General features: G+C 37.5%; 1 protein-coding gene across 1 annotated transcript in view; it reads right to left on the minus strand.

Annotated features, from left to right (window-relative positions):
- Positions 1–216: 216 nt before the first annotated feature.
- Positions 217–17,805, minus strand: part of SV2C (synaptic vesicle glycoprotein 2C) — a gene marked incomplete at both ends in the record, with an annotated part of 79,751 nt that continues 62,162 nt past the window's right edge. The window contains 6 exons of the mRNA XM_082074722.1: positions 217–400; positions 10,759–10,918; positions 11,890–12,093; positions 13,368–13,501; positions 16,119–16,283; positions 16,643–16,731. Of these exons, the coding sequence (XP_081930848.1) occupies positions 217–400; positions 10,759–10,918; positions 11,890–12,093; positions 13,368–13,501; positions 16,119–16,283; positions 16,643–16,731 (936 nt within the window). The remainder of the gene's footprint in view (positions 401–10,758; positions 10,919–11,889; positions 12,094–13,367; positions 13,502–16,118; positions 16,284–16,642; positions 16,732–17,805) is intronic.

The raw sequence follows: 17,805 nt of genomic DNA on the forward strand, positions 1-17,805 counted from the left end.
GTTTTGAGTAGCAATGTATACAAGCAAACAAAAGTGAAATTTAAAACTTTCATAGAGAAGTTCCTAAATCTCTGCCACTCCAAAGTATCTTTTGAGTTTGATTTTTGACATCTGAGCACTCTACTAAGTGTTGAGAATCTGAAGCCTTTGCACCATCAGTCAGGAGAGTTGACATTTGTACAAAGAAGGAAATAAATAGTAAATGGCTTTTTCCAGTTACATCAACACCTGGGTTCTTGTGTCAGGAAGCCGAAGTCCTACCAGACCTCCACATACTAGAACAGTAGAAGCAAGGAGAATAGGGATTGCTTTGGTGATACCAACAAGAGAACCGAATATTAAGTTTCCAAGTACAGCTGCTGCTTTGCATAGTGCATTCAAAAATCCAAAACCTGTTGCCCTAGAAGAGAAAACACAAGAAAGTTTAAAAAATGGGTCAAAGAGAGAGAGAGACAAATCCTCAGTGGAAATAAATCACTATAGCCTCAATATCCTACATTGAATGAATCTATGCAAAAAAGAATTCTGTCCTTGTCTTTATTTAAAAAAAAAAAAAAAAAAAGAAAAAAAAAGAAAAAAAAAAGAAAAAAAAAATCAAAGCTCAGCTGCTACAGCATTTTATTGAGGCAAATTCATTTGACTGCCTCAGGAACCAAAATGTGAAATGAATGACTGAATAGATAACTTTAGACCTCTATAGTAGAACTAAGGACTTGCAAACAGAAATTCAGTAACACTTAAAATGCTGGACTGGGACTCAGGAGGTGGGAAATCTTTTGAGAGCTACTTGGTTATTTGGGAAAGAAGTCACCAGAATAAAGGATGATCATCTTCAGATACTGGATAGAAATGGATTTCTTACAGGTAGTACACATGTGGATCCAGTGCTTTTTCAAATGGCTAACGAGATCTCCAATAATAATTAAAGTTTATCTCTTAGAGCTAAAGATACTTTAAAAAAACTCTGGTTGGTGCAGAAGAGAAATCTGAGAAACTGTTGTGGTTTAATACCAGCTGGCAACTAAGTACCACACAGCCACTTGCTCATTCTCCCACTGTGGGACTAAGAGGCCAATTGGAAAATAAAACAACAACAACAAACCCCAACAAAACAAAACAAAAACCAAACCACAAAAATTCCCCACAAAACCTAAAAAAATGATGACAACAACAACAACAAACGAAGACCATTCAATAAGACAGCAAAAAGAGAGGAAACAACAAAGATAATATTAGAATATACAAAACCAGTGATACACAGTGCAAGTGCTCATCACCCACTAATCAATGCCCAACCTGTCTGTGAGCAGTGATCCTCTGATTAACTTTTTTCCTAATTTATATACTGAGCCTGACATCATATGTTATGGAACATCCTGTGCTCAGCTGGGGTCAGCTGTCCTGGCTGTGACCCCTCCCAGCCTCCTGCACATCCACAGCCTTCAGCCGGGAAATCCTTGGCTTGGTATAAACATCACTTGGCAACAACCAAGCCATCAGTGTATTATCAACATCCTTCTCACTCTAAATCCAAAACACATCACTATACCAGCTACTAGGAGGAAAATTAGCTCCATCCCAGCCAGAACCAGGACAGAAATTTTGGGAAAAAAGGGAAGATAAATAAGTTATCGACAGAAAGTATGACCTGGGTGACTCAGAGGGGTTTTTGCATTGCAGTGGTGTGATTTTAGTAGTCTGAATTAAGTATTTTGGATGTTTGGTAACCCATGCATAGGTGCGTTATGCGAACTGGCATCACTTTAATAATTTGTGTTTTGATATGAGTCTGTAATTCATAGTTGCAGGAATAACCTTGTCCTACAAAAGATATCAGTACAATAACAGATTCTCTAACATTTCTCAAATCTCTTAGAAGCAAAAGAGGGAAGGACTATGTCGAGGTCACTGGGATAAAATAAGAAGAATCAGGAGGTTAGAAACTTTCTTTCAGAACAAAATGTTTATTGTTAATGTGAAATACTTCCATGAGAAGGAAAAAGCCCCCGGTCTAAACAGCATGGATTAACAAAAATGTTAATGGCCTGAGTGACTGAGAAGAGCCCTAGTTGTTGTATTGAAGTAAATGGGAAGGAAAGGGAGAAGCCCTGTACTCAGATGTAGCCTGAATTCCTGGGAAGGATGAAAAATTTCTACTGGAGCTCCTAATGAGCAACCCAGAGAATCAACTTGAAGTAAGCAGAATTGATCCCAGCTGAGAGCACGGATATAAACTCCTGATGTTCTTCATAGAACAATTTTCTTATTTTGCTGATGGCAAACTATGGTATCAAAGGAGAAGCAACTGATGGAAATGGCCACAGCCCAGAGTGTCACTAGCTCATCTCTTTTGCTGTTCTGCAAACCTGGCCTCTAGATCTCAGCAGTGTTGAGCAATCAGGCTCTTTGGTGTCCTACATCCAAGGCTTATACGGGGTGAGAGGTAAAAACTTCTGTCTAGTGTAGTTGACCAGGATACCGGGAGTTTCATCCTTGTTCATGCCCTATCTGACATGGTGTGCTTCAGAATTATGCCAGTCCTGTTATATATGAGGACCTGCAGCAAAGGAATGATGAAGGCAGGTCCAGATCCTTCTCACGTATTTCTAAATCATTCTAGTTTGCTCTAAGAAGCAGAACTCTAGTTGACCTGCAGAGTAAACTCCAGAACCTGAACAAGATTCAGATATGTGCTAATTTTAAGTAATGGTACTTTGACAGTCAAATCCTTTAATTAGTTAAAAGGATGTTTGCGGAACAGAATTAAGACAGGTTAGTTAATTATGTTAATTAGTTAAGTTAATTAAGACAGGCTAGTTTATATACCTCCAAAAGTTGTTTTTTTTTTTTTTTTTCTGTTAATGTTAAATACTCCGTGGTTGCAGACCAAACTCCAACCTCTTTGACTAAAATATTATGAAAGTAAGATCAGAACAGTTGACACTTCGTTCCAGTGCGGTCTCTGTGTACTACACGCCTTTTCTGACTCCATGATGAGACACAAGTTAAATTCTTTTGCTGCGTGATTATAATCATAATACAGTTATTATTAGTTTGGCTATATGTCTCTCACAGTTGACAGCAATGTTTCTGTCTTTTTAGAATAGCCGAGATTTAACAAAGTAATTATTATTTTGCCGGAAGTTATAATAATTCCTCCCTGTGCAAAACATGGCAACCATCCAGGTATCGCATGACAATAAGTATCAGCGATATCTAAGGAAGAAGATACAGGACATTCTGATGGCAGAACAGAAACTACTACTGAAAAAATAAGCAGAAGAGACACAGGTGCACATCCTGAATGTTCCAAGCCCTTACATTTTGTTTGGTCATTTCGTTGTTTTGTTTTATTTTAATTTCATAAAATCTGCAGTACTTTTACATAATACTTTGTGCCAAGAAAAGCTAAACGTCCTGGAGATAACCATCTCCAAAATGACATGCTCTGCTGTCCAACAGTGAGGGCTGCCTGAGAGCACAATGCTGAGAGCAGATGTGGAAACTTCAGAAGTGTTGCTTGTGAAGCTTTCTGACAGAGAAACATTTGCAGCAGCTCCTTGAAAATGCCCTCCTCAGAGGAGGAATGAGAAAGTTAAAATTCGCCCATTTTAAGGAAGACTTTTGGAGGAAACAGTCCAAAGGAAGACTGGGGGGATACACTGAAGGAAGAAGCAAAGAGCCACCCTACTGGAGTAATTTTTCAAAGGTTATGAGAAGAAAATAAAATTTCTACCATAGAAACGTCTGTAACACAAGGGCAGATAGAGTAGAGCATAAGAATATATCTGGAGGAAGCTGACTGGAACAGCGAGAATCTCCCGAGAGGGAAGGAGCTCCAGACTCCCACATCTTCTGGGGTGAACAAAAGTGCAGATAGGGTGGAGGACCATGAAGAGGAAAGACTGTGGTAAAACAGACTTTTTCATAAACTGGTAGGAACATGTTAAAGACAACACAGCCAATCTGGAAAACAGAGTTTATGTGACAGGATAATAACAGGCTGCAGGTATTTTGAATGAGTCAGGGGAAGAAGGAGAAGAAAAGTCGCAGAACTGTTGTAATTTTGGCCTCGTTTATGCACAGAAAGTATTTATAAAGTTATGGTGGTGACTGGTTGTGATCAGTGTCTGCATAGGTAAACACAGTATCTTTGACTGCCAGTACTGATGTAAAACCAAACTTGCCTCCAAATAACGGGAACATGAAAAATGAGCATTCACATAGGGAAAACAGATACTTAGTCATCAACAGCCTCAATATATTCAGAGAGATATCAGAATTCCCTAAAGAATACATAGATCTAGCTAAAGTAAATTCAGATAGATACAGCCAGGAAATCTTTGGAAAGGCAATAGCACAAAACATATGGGGATGCTTTACTGATATTCAGTGTTTTATAATGCCTTATAAAGTTAAGCTGTTTCACAGATGTTATTTGCTTATATTAACTAGATATAACAGGGGTCTGAACATAATTTTCTGAGCAATTTGGACCATTTGTTTTCATGTGCTGGGGTCTACAGATAGCACCTTCAGGGCTGCCACTGTGATCTAGTTCTGTTATAGATTATGTATCCAATACTGTTCTACTAAGGTTTAAAGTAATTTTGTAATACAATATATCTTATATCTGAGCAAAATTAGGTATTTCTTTGGTACTGAAACACTGTTTCTCCTTTATAAAATGGACTTATTCAATTTTCCCAATTGAAAGGGGTCATTATTACACTGATCCCATTAATGTTATCAAATTATCAACAAAGAAGAGTAAAACAAAGTAAGCCCATTTTTACAGCCTTTAGCTGTCCTGATGATATAAAATGAACAACACAGCAGAAGTTCAATCTCTTGATTCTTAAGCAGTTTTCAGGCACGTCCTTTTGCCTAAAATATGCACATCCTCGGCAGGACCACTAAGATTTTTATAGGCTTAAGCTGTTACAACCTGTACCTAAAAAGCATTGTCACTGTTCAACTTTCTGCCTTCATATCCTTCAATTTTAATACTTCGTTTGAATGTGAATTCATTGTGTGCTAATAGTCAGAATGAAGTCATTGACCAAATTGTTGAGCTGTAGGGATAGCAAATTCAGACTTGTTCTTTTAAATAAGCTAAGATCTGTATTAATTCATATCTTTGTAATTAATTCCACTGAATCCAGGGGAGAAAAAATAGCAGGTAATAACATACTGCGATTCACACACATGTATGAGCATAGTTTTCTCTTGCAGTCTTTGCTACAGTGTTTCAGGAAAGTGCTAGAGTGTACGGAAAGTCTGCAAATGATCAAAGATATTTGATGTTCCTTCTCAGCATCATTAATGAAGTGAAAAAACCCAAAGGCATAAGGCCATTAATATATACACCAATTTCCATTATGTTCATCAGTTACTGGGTGAAGCACTAGAACAAAAATGTCTTTCTGACTTCGTGAGCAATTCTTATTACTGGTCAAGGGAATCTGGTAGCAAGAATCCCTTGTCCAGCTAGAGAACATCAATAAATCCTTAAGGCACATCAGTAGGATAATGCTGGTGAATCAATTTGGGATTGCCTTAAAAAAAAAAAAAAGAAAAAAAAAAGTTACAGATTTTAGTATTGATAGGAGAAAAATGCAGAAGTCCTATAAAGTTATCAGATCTGAGAGAAAGCTGGATGTTAGGGAAAAGGAATTTTCCCCTAAGTACTTTTCTTCTGTTGCTAGGAAAGCTGTGACAAAGAAAAACAGTTAGATCCCTTTCATCCAAGCCCCACATAAAAAATGGCAAGAGTCCAAAGAGTTAAAAATAGAGGGATTATCCAAGTCTTTAGATTAAAGGAGCTTGTTTCCTGGTTGCCACATATGGTCCCTCTTGCACCAGGTGCTTATATTCCTATATAAACTACTTCAGGCCCACATCTCAATTTCTGACAGTCAGAACACCTGAAAACTTCATTGTCGTGCACTGGAGTGCTGCTGGATGTGTAGCACTGATATTTGACAACCTTCTTGCTAGAGTTAGTGCTAAACCTGTCCAACACTTTACAAAAACCTCTGAATATAACTTCTCTGGGTGTTGATGATAGGCAAAGGCAGAAACAGAGTTTCTGTATGTACTGCAGAAACCAGACCTTTTAAGATCTTTTTAAAAATAAGTACACAGATGCATGTAACAGCCTGGCCAATTACATCACTTAGTGTGCAAGTAAAGCTGTGGAATCTGCCTTCCTGCCTTGGATGCCTAAGGCATTGCATAGGTTCGGTGTGTCATGCCTTAAAAACATAAACATGGAATTTCAGCAAAATGCTTTTGAACAACATCCACAGGGTGGCAGTAGAAAATAGGTGTCAGGAAGTCTAAGTTGATGGCTGCTGTTATGACTCAAAAAAACAGAAAACTCTTCCTCTGACAGCCACAACAATAAAAAGTCAGACTTAAGATATTGTGTGAATGATGTTTTTGTTACTCTGAGGATAGATTTGCAAGGCTCAAGAAGAACAGAAAGATATAAATATAATGAACTGAAGATAAGTTACTTATTTCTTAATTATGACCAAACCCTTATGAACTTATTGCTGAGATATTAAAAATAGGCAAAACAGGATGACTTCACTTCTACAGCACACCTTGAATTCTAAATATTCCTGGCCAAGATTCAAACCCAGATGTCTGGCAGCTGTAGTAAACCTGATGAATTGTTGGTTATCTGATGCAATCTGACCTTGATTTACTGTGCATGAGATGAACTATTTTTATTCCATTTTCTGTTTAGTTTTGGCTTATGTGTTGTATCCACTCCTTGACAAGAATCTTGGCTTATAAAGTTGGCACTTCCCAAGTTAGTTCATAAGAGGATATTTATCATTTATATGAAAGTAACGATTGCATTTCAAAGTCATTAAAATCTCCTGTTACTTCTTCAGAGAATTTTAGCTTTCTTCTATTCATATTTACACTACAGGCAGAGCTAGGAAACTGTGCAATGTTATTGCAAGCCCCTTGGGTACACACATTACAGTACAAGCCATAATTACCTCATAACACAATATTTTTTTCCATTTCACTCTGCTGATGAACAGAACAAAAAGAGCTTGAGGGGTAAAACATAAACGTAGTGAAGAAAACTTGGTTTCCCTCATCTGCTGTCAAAGTTGGAAGGTGCAATGGGAATAAGGTAAGTGACTGTAAGATGAAAAAGCAGAGTCTTGTGGTTAAGGTACTTAAGTGCTATCCAGAGAAAGGATATAAGCCCTGACCCTGCCACAGAACTCCTATATGGTGCTAGCAAGTCACTTAAAGTGAATTAAGCAGTCATTAAATATACATTTGATATTTTCTGGGTGCTCAATTTAGCACCTTCAGGTTTGTGTTGGTGAAGTGCTGAGGACATTTTACTGCAGTGGAAGTCGTACTTTCAGCCCATGACCTCTTCTAAAATATGCTTGCCTTAATTTCTACATCACCTCCTTTCAAAGCAGTGTTTGGAAAATATGCAAAGTTTCTAAAAGAGGAAAAAAGCAAACTAGAAGCACCCAAAACCATTCTCTCCTTCAGAGCAGAGCTTCCACAGCTATGGAATAGTTTGGTTTGGCTCTCAAGACCACTCAAAGACTTGTCAGGACCTGCTGACTGCTGAGCAGTTCAGGATACCACAAGCCATCAGGAAGATAAGACAAGAGACAAGAGAACGGACAAGACAAATCATGAGTTAATACAAGTTCTTTACATTATGGAGCTGGTTTAATTTAGTCGTTTATTGGAAACTAGCTAATTGATAGCTAGCCATCGTGAGTGTCCTTTAAAATCTGTGTATTTGAAAGCGAAAAAAACCCAATTAATTAAACAATTATTCCTCACCACTGTATGTGTCATCTGGAAGACAGAAACCTACCTATGGCTAGGACTGGTAGCATAGCTTCACCTTTTAACACAACTTTGTGAACCTTTTGAAATCTATATGGTCCCTGACATCTATATGGTCCCTCACATCTCTTATCTTAGCAGCTGTACAAATCAGCTGAGATTGTATTAAGTATTAAGAATATGCAGGCAAAAGCTATGCTATAATGGCACATAATTTGAAAATACTCATCAAGAATTTAGGACAAACTGCTGAATTACTTCAAACCCAGGAATTAGTAAATTAAAATGTAAATAGGTAGATGAATGCGATTACATGCAGAATCCAAATCTGTTAAGATTCTGAAGCAAATTTAACTCTGCCCTGTGGGCAGCTGATGAAGATAAAACTGAAATGTGTCTTGTATATCATATATGCTGCACATTTCCAAATTGCTTACAACACCCCTACCTGGCAAAAAGCCAGTATGATCCCTAAATAACCTGCAGTACGATTTATGAAACACCTTTCGTATTACTCTGCATGACACTGGCACAGCCCCAGCGGCTTGGCAACTGGCTGGTCTCCAAGAGGAATCACGCAGGAGGAAAAGGAGGGGCTGTGCAGCCTGGTCTCTTGTGTGTGGTAGCATTAACTGGCCTCTTTCCATACATTTTTCTTCCAGCCCAACCTCCAGCTGCACTTTGTTGCTGGTTTGTGGTCACTTACCTGGTTGGGAATAAGAAAAAGGTGCATATTGGAATGGTAAAATAGTGACAAAGAGGGGAAAGTTGTGCCTAGATTGCCTTTCGAGGAAAAACTGGGAGCTGTTTTCAGGACCAGATTCACTCTGAATGCAGCTTTAAAATGAAAGAAGAGATCATCTTAAGTTTGAAGGACCTTGTATGCAAAAACAGATCAGGCAGCTTCCTGTACCATATATGCCTGGAAAGGCTGTTCAGCCCTACAGTCTCCTGCAGAACCTGGAAATTCCTGGTAAACTGTGGCAAGTCATGACAGGCCATGGAGATCAGAGGAGTCTTAGGAGGAAAGACAGGACAGTCACACATGGTCAGCTGTAGGTGCTAAATTGTAACTGCTCTAGACTAAAAAAAAAAAAAATCAGATAAAAAAGTGTGGGATACAAATTGAGTCTCTGCAGGTATTAATTTTCAAATAGTTCTATGAAACATGAAGAAGCCATGTCCCAGTCTAAAAAACAAATGTCTAGGAAGTGACTTCTAGCGTAGTCCATTTCATTATAACCCAGCTCTGAAAAAACAGGCAGTGATGTTTCCATCAACTTTGGAAAAAAAAAATCTCATCTACAGTATATTTCAGCAATGTCTTTCCTGACACAGACATATTTAGCCTATCAGACTTTTTATACTGATAGTATAAAGTGACAAGTTTTCTATCTGAGTTTTTGCAAAACACTCCAACAACTCAGCTGCAAGTAAATTTCTGAGGTGGAATTGAGATAACTATTATTGCACATATAAGCTTTTTAGAAAAGAAAAACTGGGAAGAATTTACTACAACCCCAAAACTAGCAGAAACTATTTTTGCTTCCATTAACCTCCATGGCTTTTTCTATTGTTTTTCTTTACTTAATTTTAAGAAAATATTTGTGGCTGCTACATTCAGGAATACCAAAAGACAGCCATTTCCAGAGAATATTTATTAGAATCATATAATAGAGTTTTGCTGATGGAATCATTCTTGCCCAAACAGCAATTTCCTGAGGTGTAATAAAAACAGTAGTACTTAATACTAAAGCTTACTGCTTTGGATTCATAACTCCGTGGTGAGGTTATTGGACACAACCACAAGAACGGACATCAATTTCTCGTGTGAGTAAGAATACGTTTTTTTTAAATGCCAGTGTAAAGAAAACAGAGAAGCCAGTCTAGAGTCTTCCTCTCCTGATGAACAATAATGAAGTCAGTTCACCTCTGTCTGAAAACTTACACTTGACAACAAGGCATCATGCATTTATAAACTAGAAATCCTTTTCACCATATTTGAAAATTCTAGTGAATGACATAATGAATAGCGCTGTGACAGGATAAAGGACACATTGGAATCTGGGTAATTTTAGATCAAATTTATTTAAGGGAAGGAGGGACAAGAAATATCCTAGTCTATTGAAGAAAATATGGCTTTCACATTTTTACACTCAACATACAACAGAGTATGACTTGAGTGTTCTTCCTTCAGTTCATTAAGTGACATAAGATCAATATTAAAAAGTATCCTGTATCTCAAAAAAAAACCCCACAAAAAACCCCCACATAGTTGTCTAGCAGCAATGCTTGCAAGATGAAAATTGTCCTGATCTTTTCTGTGAGAGCCCTGAAGAGTCAGGAGCAGTGCCTGAGACATTTTTGAATCCGTTCTGAGTATGTACAGTCCTGGTGACCCTGCACATGTGTTTTTAGCAGACTGACTAACAGCTCAGCATGGTTCAAGTTCACAGTCTACTTCAGAAAATGCTGTTCAGATCCAGACAGTGATTTTTATTATCATCCCCACCATTTCACAGCAAATAGACAAATGCAGTTATATTGCTATTTTGAACCAACTACTGCCTTCATAGCCAGTTGCACTAGGGGAAACCCAGAAATATTCCATTACTGTTTTCAGAATTACTAGTCATTAGCTGTGTTTTCAATGAGATTAGGAGTTAGACATTCTTTTTCATATGAAAATACATAAGTTATATGTTCCTGATTAAGTGATAATTGATGCAAAATACATACCAAATAGCTCAAAAAGTATCTTTTTTCCCTTTACCATTCATAAAAAAATATTTGTTGAGCCCGCTCAAAATATCGCTACTACTGTAAAGCTCATACTGAATCATTTCTGTTTACCATTTCTGCTGGTACATATAGTGTCAGTGAGGCTAGGGGACGTGTATCTGCACGTACCTTCTGTCTGTAGGATACAGCTCCACAGTAATGACATCTAGAGAGTTCCACGCTGAGATGGTGAGGCCATTGTAGAGGCATAGCATACCTATCATCATGGATTCACTGGTCCCAAACCACAGGAAAAAACAGCTGATGCCAGACAGAACCATAGAACCACCTAGGTATGAGACAGTTGAAATGAACACTAATTGGAGCTGTACTTAAAGAATGCTCTTTGCTTTGTCGATTTTTTCTGTTCATACAGTGTAGATAAATAACTGACCCATATATTTGCATTAAAAACTAGAGAGACCTTCTTGGCTGGTAAGACTGGCCAGGTAGACAATTGTAAGTGGCTTATTAAAAAAACAAACAAGTACACAAACAAAAAGAACCAAACCACGCCCCCCCCCCCCCCCCCCCCCCCCCCAGTAACAAACACCTAACTCCTCAAATACTGGGATATATCATGAAGTATCATGCTGGAACCCTCTCTGAACTCCCAAAACAAGCTGCTAGGGGAAAACTACCCACATTCTTCCTTGTTCATCCTCTTCTGCAATTGCATGAATCTTATTCATATATTGTAGCAATAAAAACAGTGAGTGGGAATTGCATTTATATTCTCTTAGATATTCTCCTAGAAAATGACCACAATGAACTACCACATAGTTATTTAAGCAAATTGAAAACAGATTTGTCATTGCAGATAATCCAGAGGAAATAGTTTTCAACTATGTCACTTTGCAAAACAGATAACAGGGAAAGGACTGCTGAATCTTCTGAGGAGATGCTCCACTACTTGAGGGTCATTTCTATACATCTCACTTTCTTTTCAGCTGGAGCAAAGACAAGCCAATGGTCAGCACTCTCCAAAATCTCATCCCAAATGCCTAAATATGTATTGGTCTTGCAGTATCAGTGTAAAACAGCAATGACTTATAATGTGGCATAGCAGAATCATTTTTGCCTAGGATTTCTGAATCCGAGGCTTTTTAAAACTGCACTTCAGATACTGCATAAATGACGTATCTGCAGAAGAATGTTTTGCACCTTTCTGAACCAAATCCTTTAAAAAGAAAACACGTTACTTTATTGGGAAAGCTTTAGGTTTTTATGTTTTTCTGCATTTTAAAGCTAAGCCCCTACCTAGCATCGTTAACCGTCCAATTCTATCCATCAGGAGAGCAGACACAATATTCCCTGGTAAGACTGCAAGCGTTCCAAGGAAATTAACAAAGTAGATCCAGTAGGCACTGTAGTCATCATCGAAAGAAATCTGACATCCTGTTCTGATATGGAAAAACGTGCAATTTATCAATTCACTGTCAACAAATTTATATTGCTCGAGATCTGTGGAAAGAAGAAGAAACATTTCAGCTAACAGCCATCTCCATGTGCAGCTTTTGATTAAAAACATTGCAAGTTAAGGCAACTTTAATGACAAATCATGGCTTTCACTGCTTCGTAAAATGGGATTAGTTATTGCTATTTTGATACATTTTTATCTTAATAGAAAAATTTTCAAAGCTCATGGAAAAGAGAAAGTAAGGCTTGCAATCAGGCACATTATATAAATATATATCAGCTCTAATTGGACTGTATTTGGTTAGGTTTTTTCAGCACTAGCTGGTCTTGCATAAAAAGCACTGGGTATCTGCAATTTTCTATCACTTGGTCTTGCTTGGTATGAGGCCTTCTATTTCCACACCAGACATCCTTTCAGATGAGACTGTCGATCATACCCACTTTGGTTTGACTTCTTTCAAAGGTAAATACTCCTACAGAATTCAGTTTAAACTAATTTTCATTTCCAAGAAGGTATCTTGGTCTTCAGCTTGAACATGGATGAGTTACTACATGCAAACATTGAGGACATTCTTCTTTGAATACCATTTTAGAGATCTCTTGTTATACTTCCACTTTCTTTCTGTTCCTGTCAGCCTTATAACCCTGAATCAAGAATATCTTCCTTTCAGACAAAGAAAGATAGGCATTGCTTCCTCTGAATCCTAACTCTCTTACTATTAATATTATGATTGCTGGTGCTAGAGGAAAGCAATAAGAAGCACCCCATCTTTCCAACAAACTTAGTTGGCCATGTTCTACTTTCAGTTATGTTTTATTAAACTAAAAAAAAAAAAAAAAAGAAAAAAAAGAAAAAAAAAAGATATGCATGCCTGTTTTTGCTAGAATACTTTGGGGACAAGGAATGATTACAAATTAGGTAGTTTGAATCCCACACTCAGATTCTCATGACACAGCAAGTACAATGAACAAAGAATTTAACTAGTCTCATTTAGACTAAATAAAAATGCACTAGTTAAAGTTAACAGTAAAGCAGTAAATATACTTTCTCCTCTTCAGACTGAATCTCTTTAGAGATTATTAAAATCAAAGTCATGTTGACTATTTGAGTCAATATTAGGCCTGCAGCCTCATGTGTGTGTGGGTATGATCCTTTCACTTTTCTGCTATAACATCACTGAGGTCTGTTGTTCTTTATAACTTTAACGGTCTATAAGAGAGATTCTTGTATGCCTTATTAGAAATCCAGAAATTATAAGTGTAAGATGAGAACATGCAGCTGAACCATGGATGTTCAGAGTTTTTTTTACTTTTATTACCTGTGTTGTAGAAGGTGGTATTCACAAAAGTACAGTTCCTGAAGTATGTGTTCAGTGAAGTAATGTCTTCAAACACACAATTCTTAAAAAGGGAATCTTCAAAGGTCACTGATTTAAACTTCATCATAATAAACCTGCCCAATACAAATATTTTTTGTCAGTCTGCCTTCATAGGTTAGAAAGAGCAACAGGTGAAGCTGATGTAGCATCACAGGTCTAAAAAATCTCAGCCCTAGAAAAAGTGATTCCTTAAAGGCATTCTTCAGTCACAATTAACAATTAGGTGATTCTAGAACACTATCATTCAGAAAAAGCATTAATAAGACAAATATCTCTACATAACTTCCTGCCACAGCCAGTAATATAATTTCTTTGACAGTATTTCAGTTATTACTTGTTCTTGATCATCAACTAAAACCAACGTCATGACATCCATAGAAAAGCCTTGCAAAATCACTATTGCAATTTGACATTACAGTCAGAAATTGGGAGGCCAGGCTCCAGAAACTCAGTCTCTTGGCACAATCAATCACCTGCTGGTATCAACAAGCTAGAAAGAAAGAATTTTTCAAAGAACCTTTATTTCTCCAGATGAACACACTGGGCTCTGTGTCAGGCTCAAATCCAAAACATACCAATCCAAGTGTTTAAAAAGGGTTTCACAAAATGGTTTAGTGTGAACACAAGAATTATGTTAGCAGTTAGATATATAGATGTCTAACTGTAAGTATGTGTCTGTTACTCCTGTGTCTTTGAATGAAATTGTAATTACTGTTTTCATAACAGGCATAAAAAAACTGTCAGTAGCTTTTCTTATTTCTGAACATAAAATCACAGAACAGTTTGAGTTGGAAGGGACTATCAAAGGTCACCTAGTCCAATCCCCCTGCAATGACCAGGGACATCCTCAGCTAGTTCCGAGCTCAGAGCCCCGTCCAGCCTGGCCTTGAATGTTTCCAGGGATGGGGTATCTACCACCCCTTTGGGCAACCTGTTCCAGGAAGGGAAGGGAAGGGAAGGGAAGGGAAGGGAAGGGAAGGGAAGGGAAGGGAAGGGAAGGGAAGGGAAGGGAAGGGAAGGGAAGGGAAGGGAAGGGAAGGGAAGGGAAGGGAAGGGAAGGGAAGGGAAGGGTAATTGTATTCACAGGAAAAGACCTATTACCTAATGAATTGCCTTGTGTATTGGTCAGAAGAATGGTGTTTTAACACATTGGTTTTTAGTTACTATATAATTTCTCATTTGCCACAGACTCCAATTAAAATAAGACTGGAATTCTGTGTCAACTCATTAACATTTTTCATATAGCACTTTCCATTTAAAAATGTTGCTTAATTCCAGAAGAGAATAGAGAGAATTTAGCCATTAAATTAGTTAGTTGGAACAGAAATTATAGAGTATGTGTGCTACATTCTTCTGGTGCACTTTTTACCTTTGGACAGGAAATATATTTTGACTATATTAAAATTGGTGTTGCGATGATTTGAATTAAAACCCAACAGAAATGTAATTAAATAAAACGTCAAGTATTTCTGGATCTTCTAGTTAAGAAAGAACATGAAGAAAACACTGAGCTTAAGTGTGAGTGGAGTACTGAAATGTTTGTGGAGGAAAAATATCAATTGAGGTCATACTTCCGTGGAAAATGCTTTGTGAACCTCAAATATCTGTCACAAGTCTATTTAATTTGCACGTTTCAAAGAGTAAATTAGTGGTTTAGAGTATAATACATTAATGCTAGATTTAGAGTTCTACAAGAATTTTCAGGTCAAATTGAGAAGACTTCAGCTGACAGAATTCTGTTGGTTACTAGCAGTAAATGGTTCTTTGTTCTTAGGAGAATATCTGCCTCCTGGTAAGAAGCAGAACTGGGAAGCTATGACTAGTTTAAAAATGACATAACTCCTTGTTTTTGTCTGTAATGCATAAATCTTAACTGTGTAAAAACTTTTATTAAAATAACAAAAAACCCTTATGAAAATAATTTTAAACCCCAATATTACCAAAATAATTAATTTTATGCACTTAGATACAAATTTTCCTATGGAAATAATAGTTACTTAGCACCATGACCTCCACAAGACCATTAACATGGTTGTTCTGCATATTTCTTAAAAGAAACCAGACACCTAAACCAGCTCTGTTTAATTTCTCCCTAAGTTATCTTGTTACCTGTCAAGTTCAGATACAGCATTAATATGTTTGGATTCAGTTAAAAAACATGAAAGGCATTGCCAATGTGTTGATTCCTGGTTTTGAGCTGTTCATACTATTTGTTGATTTACGGCAACATTTAGCTTTTATTTTCCTGTGCTAAGATCCTAACCTCTCAATGCACAGCATTTTCACCGAAGCATCTTTCATCGATATAAGAAAAGAACCAACAACAGAGATGAAAGTATGTCCTTCCCCACCTCCCTACAACAAGCCACATGCCTTGAGTCTGAAAACCTTTGAATCACACTGTGAAAGGAAGTAGCATTAACTTATGCTTTTTGATCTGTTTTTCGGGGGGGCAAGGAAGCTGAGTTGCATGGGAAATCTTCACACAAGACACACTAGGTCATGTACAGGTTCACTTCTCCCCATGTTCCTCAAGTCATAAGAAATAAAGAACTGAAATAAATTTCCATTAAAAAGTATCAAAACCATATATTACTAGCTAATGGACAAAATATTAGATTATTAGAACATGCTTTAAAACTATGTGTTTGTTTATTCCAGCAAAATCAGAATGTTAGGAGGTCTCTAAACCTGTCGTTGATGTATTCTCCATTGCTGTGAATCTGATTTTCCAATGTGAAGTTGAAGACAAAATGGGAAACCTCCTCATTGCGGAAATGTTTCACTCGTGACGCATAGTCATCTGATTGCAGGTGTTTAATGACATCAGGAAACCAGACAGATAAACCATAGTAGCTGTGGAAAACAGAAAAATCTCAGTCACCAATCTCACTTATTTGGAAATCTGTGCTAGATGAGGATGAGCAGCTCTTTTGGTCACTTCTGTGATGGAGCACTTGCTCCATCATAATAAAATCCTCTATAAAACGAAAATATTGAAAGATGTCGCCCCTAGAAGATTACAGTTTTCTGTAATCTTGATGAGTCAGGCTTGCAAGCAAGACCAAACTAACCGATAAATACAATGTTTTGTGCAAAGATACTGAATAAAACGTTTCCAAATAAAAAAGATAATCATAGTGGCAGAGATTTGCATGCATATGATCTGTCTGTCAAGTCTGTCAAAAATGGTTTAACATCTCAACCGCTCTTACCCAAAAGACAGGGTGAACCATACAGCAGTAAGTTTGATTGTATTATCCTTCACTGGATAGTTGAAGCACCTCATAAACGTCAACCAAATCTGTAAATCATTAGGAAATACATTTATTTTAAATCATATTTGAACTATTTTCTTAAATTATAGAGCTTTTTGATTCTGATTTGCTTGCTTTTTTAGGATATCAGGAGAGCTGATCAGCTCTTTGACAGGTCATACCTGTACTTCTCATACAAGAATGTTAATCTTCAGCTATAGCCAGTTTGTTCTCTTTCTGTGTTTTTCCAGCTTTTTTTCATAGAATCACAGAATGGTTTGGATTGGAAGAGATCTTTAAAAATCACCTAATCCAACCTTCTTGTGACGGGCAGGGACATCTTACACTAGACCAGGTTGCTCATCCAATGTGACCTCAAACACTACCAGGGACAGGGCATTCATAGCCTCTGGGCAACCTGATCCAGTGTCTCACCACCCTCATCATAAAAGATTTCTTCGTAATGTTCAATCTAAATCTATCCTCCTTCAGTTTAAAACCATTGTCACTTCTTTCACTACAGGCCTTGGTAAAAAGATTCTCTCCAACTTTCTTTTACCTCTCCTTTATATATTGAAAGGCTGCAATAAGGTGTCTCTGGAGCCTTCTCTTCTCCAGCCTGAACAACCCCAGCTCTCTCAGTCTTTCTTCATAGGAGAAGTGTTCTAGCCCTCTGATCATTCTTGTGGCCTCCTCTGGACCCACTCTAACAGGCCCATGTCTTTCCTGTACTGGGGACCCCAGAGCTAGATGCAGAGCTCCAGGTGTCTCACAAGATCCTGTATCCCACAAGAGCTGAGTACAGGAGCAGAATCACCATGCTTCTTTTTATGCAGCCTAGAATATGGATGGCCTTCTGGGCTGTAAGCACACATTGATGGCTCAGATTCTTTATCCACCAGCATAGACCATGTCCATTTATTCACTTCTCCTCTGATCAGCACAAATTTTCGTAATCTCTAGGCAGGTTCATTTCACTATCTCAAACAAACCTGAGATCTTGTCAGAGAAGTTTTCTTCTCACTTCCTTTCTGGCAGATTTCTAACAGCTGTCAAAAGTTATTTTTTGACATTTGTAGTGTCTGTGTGTTTTTTTTTTCTTTAATTAATGAGGCTTTTCT

Source organism: Streptopelia decaocto (assembly GCF_964273445.1).
Source record: "Streptopelia decaocto genome assembly, chromosome: Z".
Lineage (NCBI taxonomy): Eukaryota > Metazoa > Chordata > Aves > Columbiformes > Columbidae > Streptopelia > Streptopelia decaocto.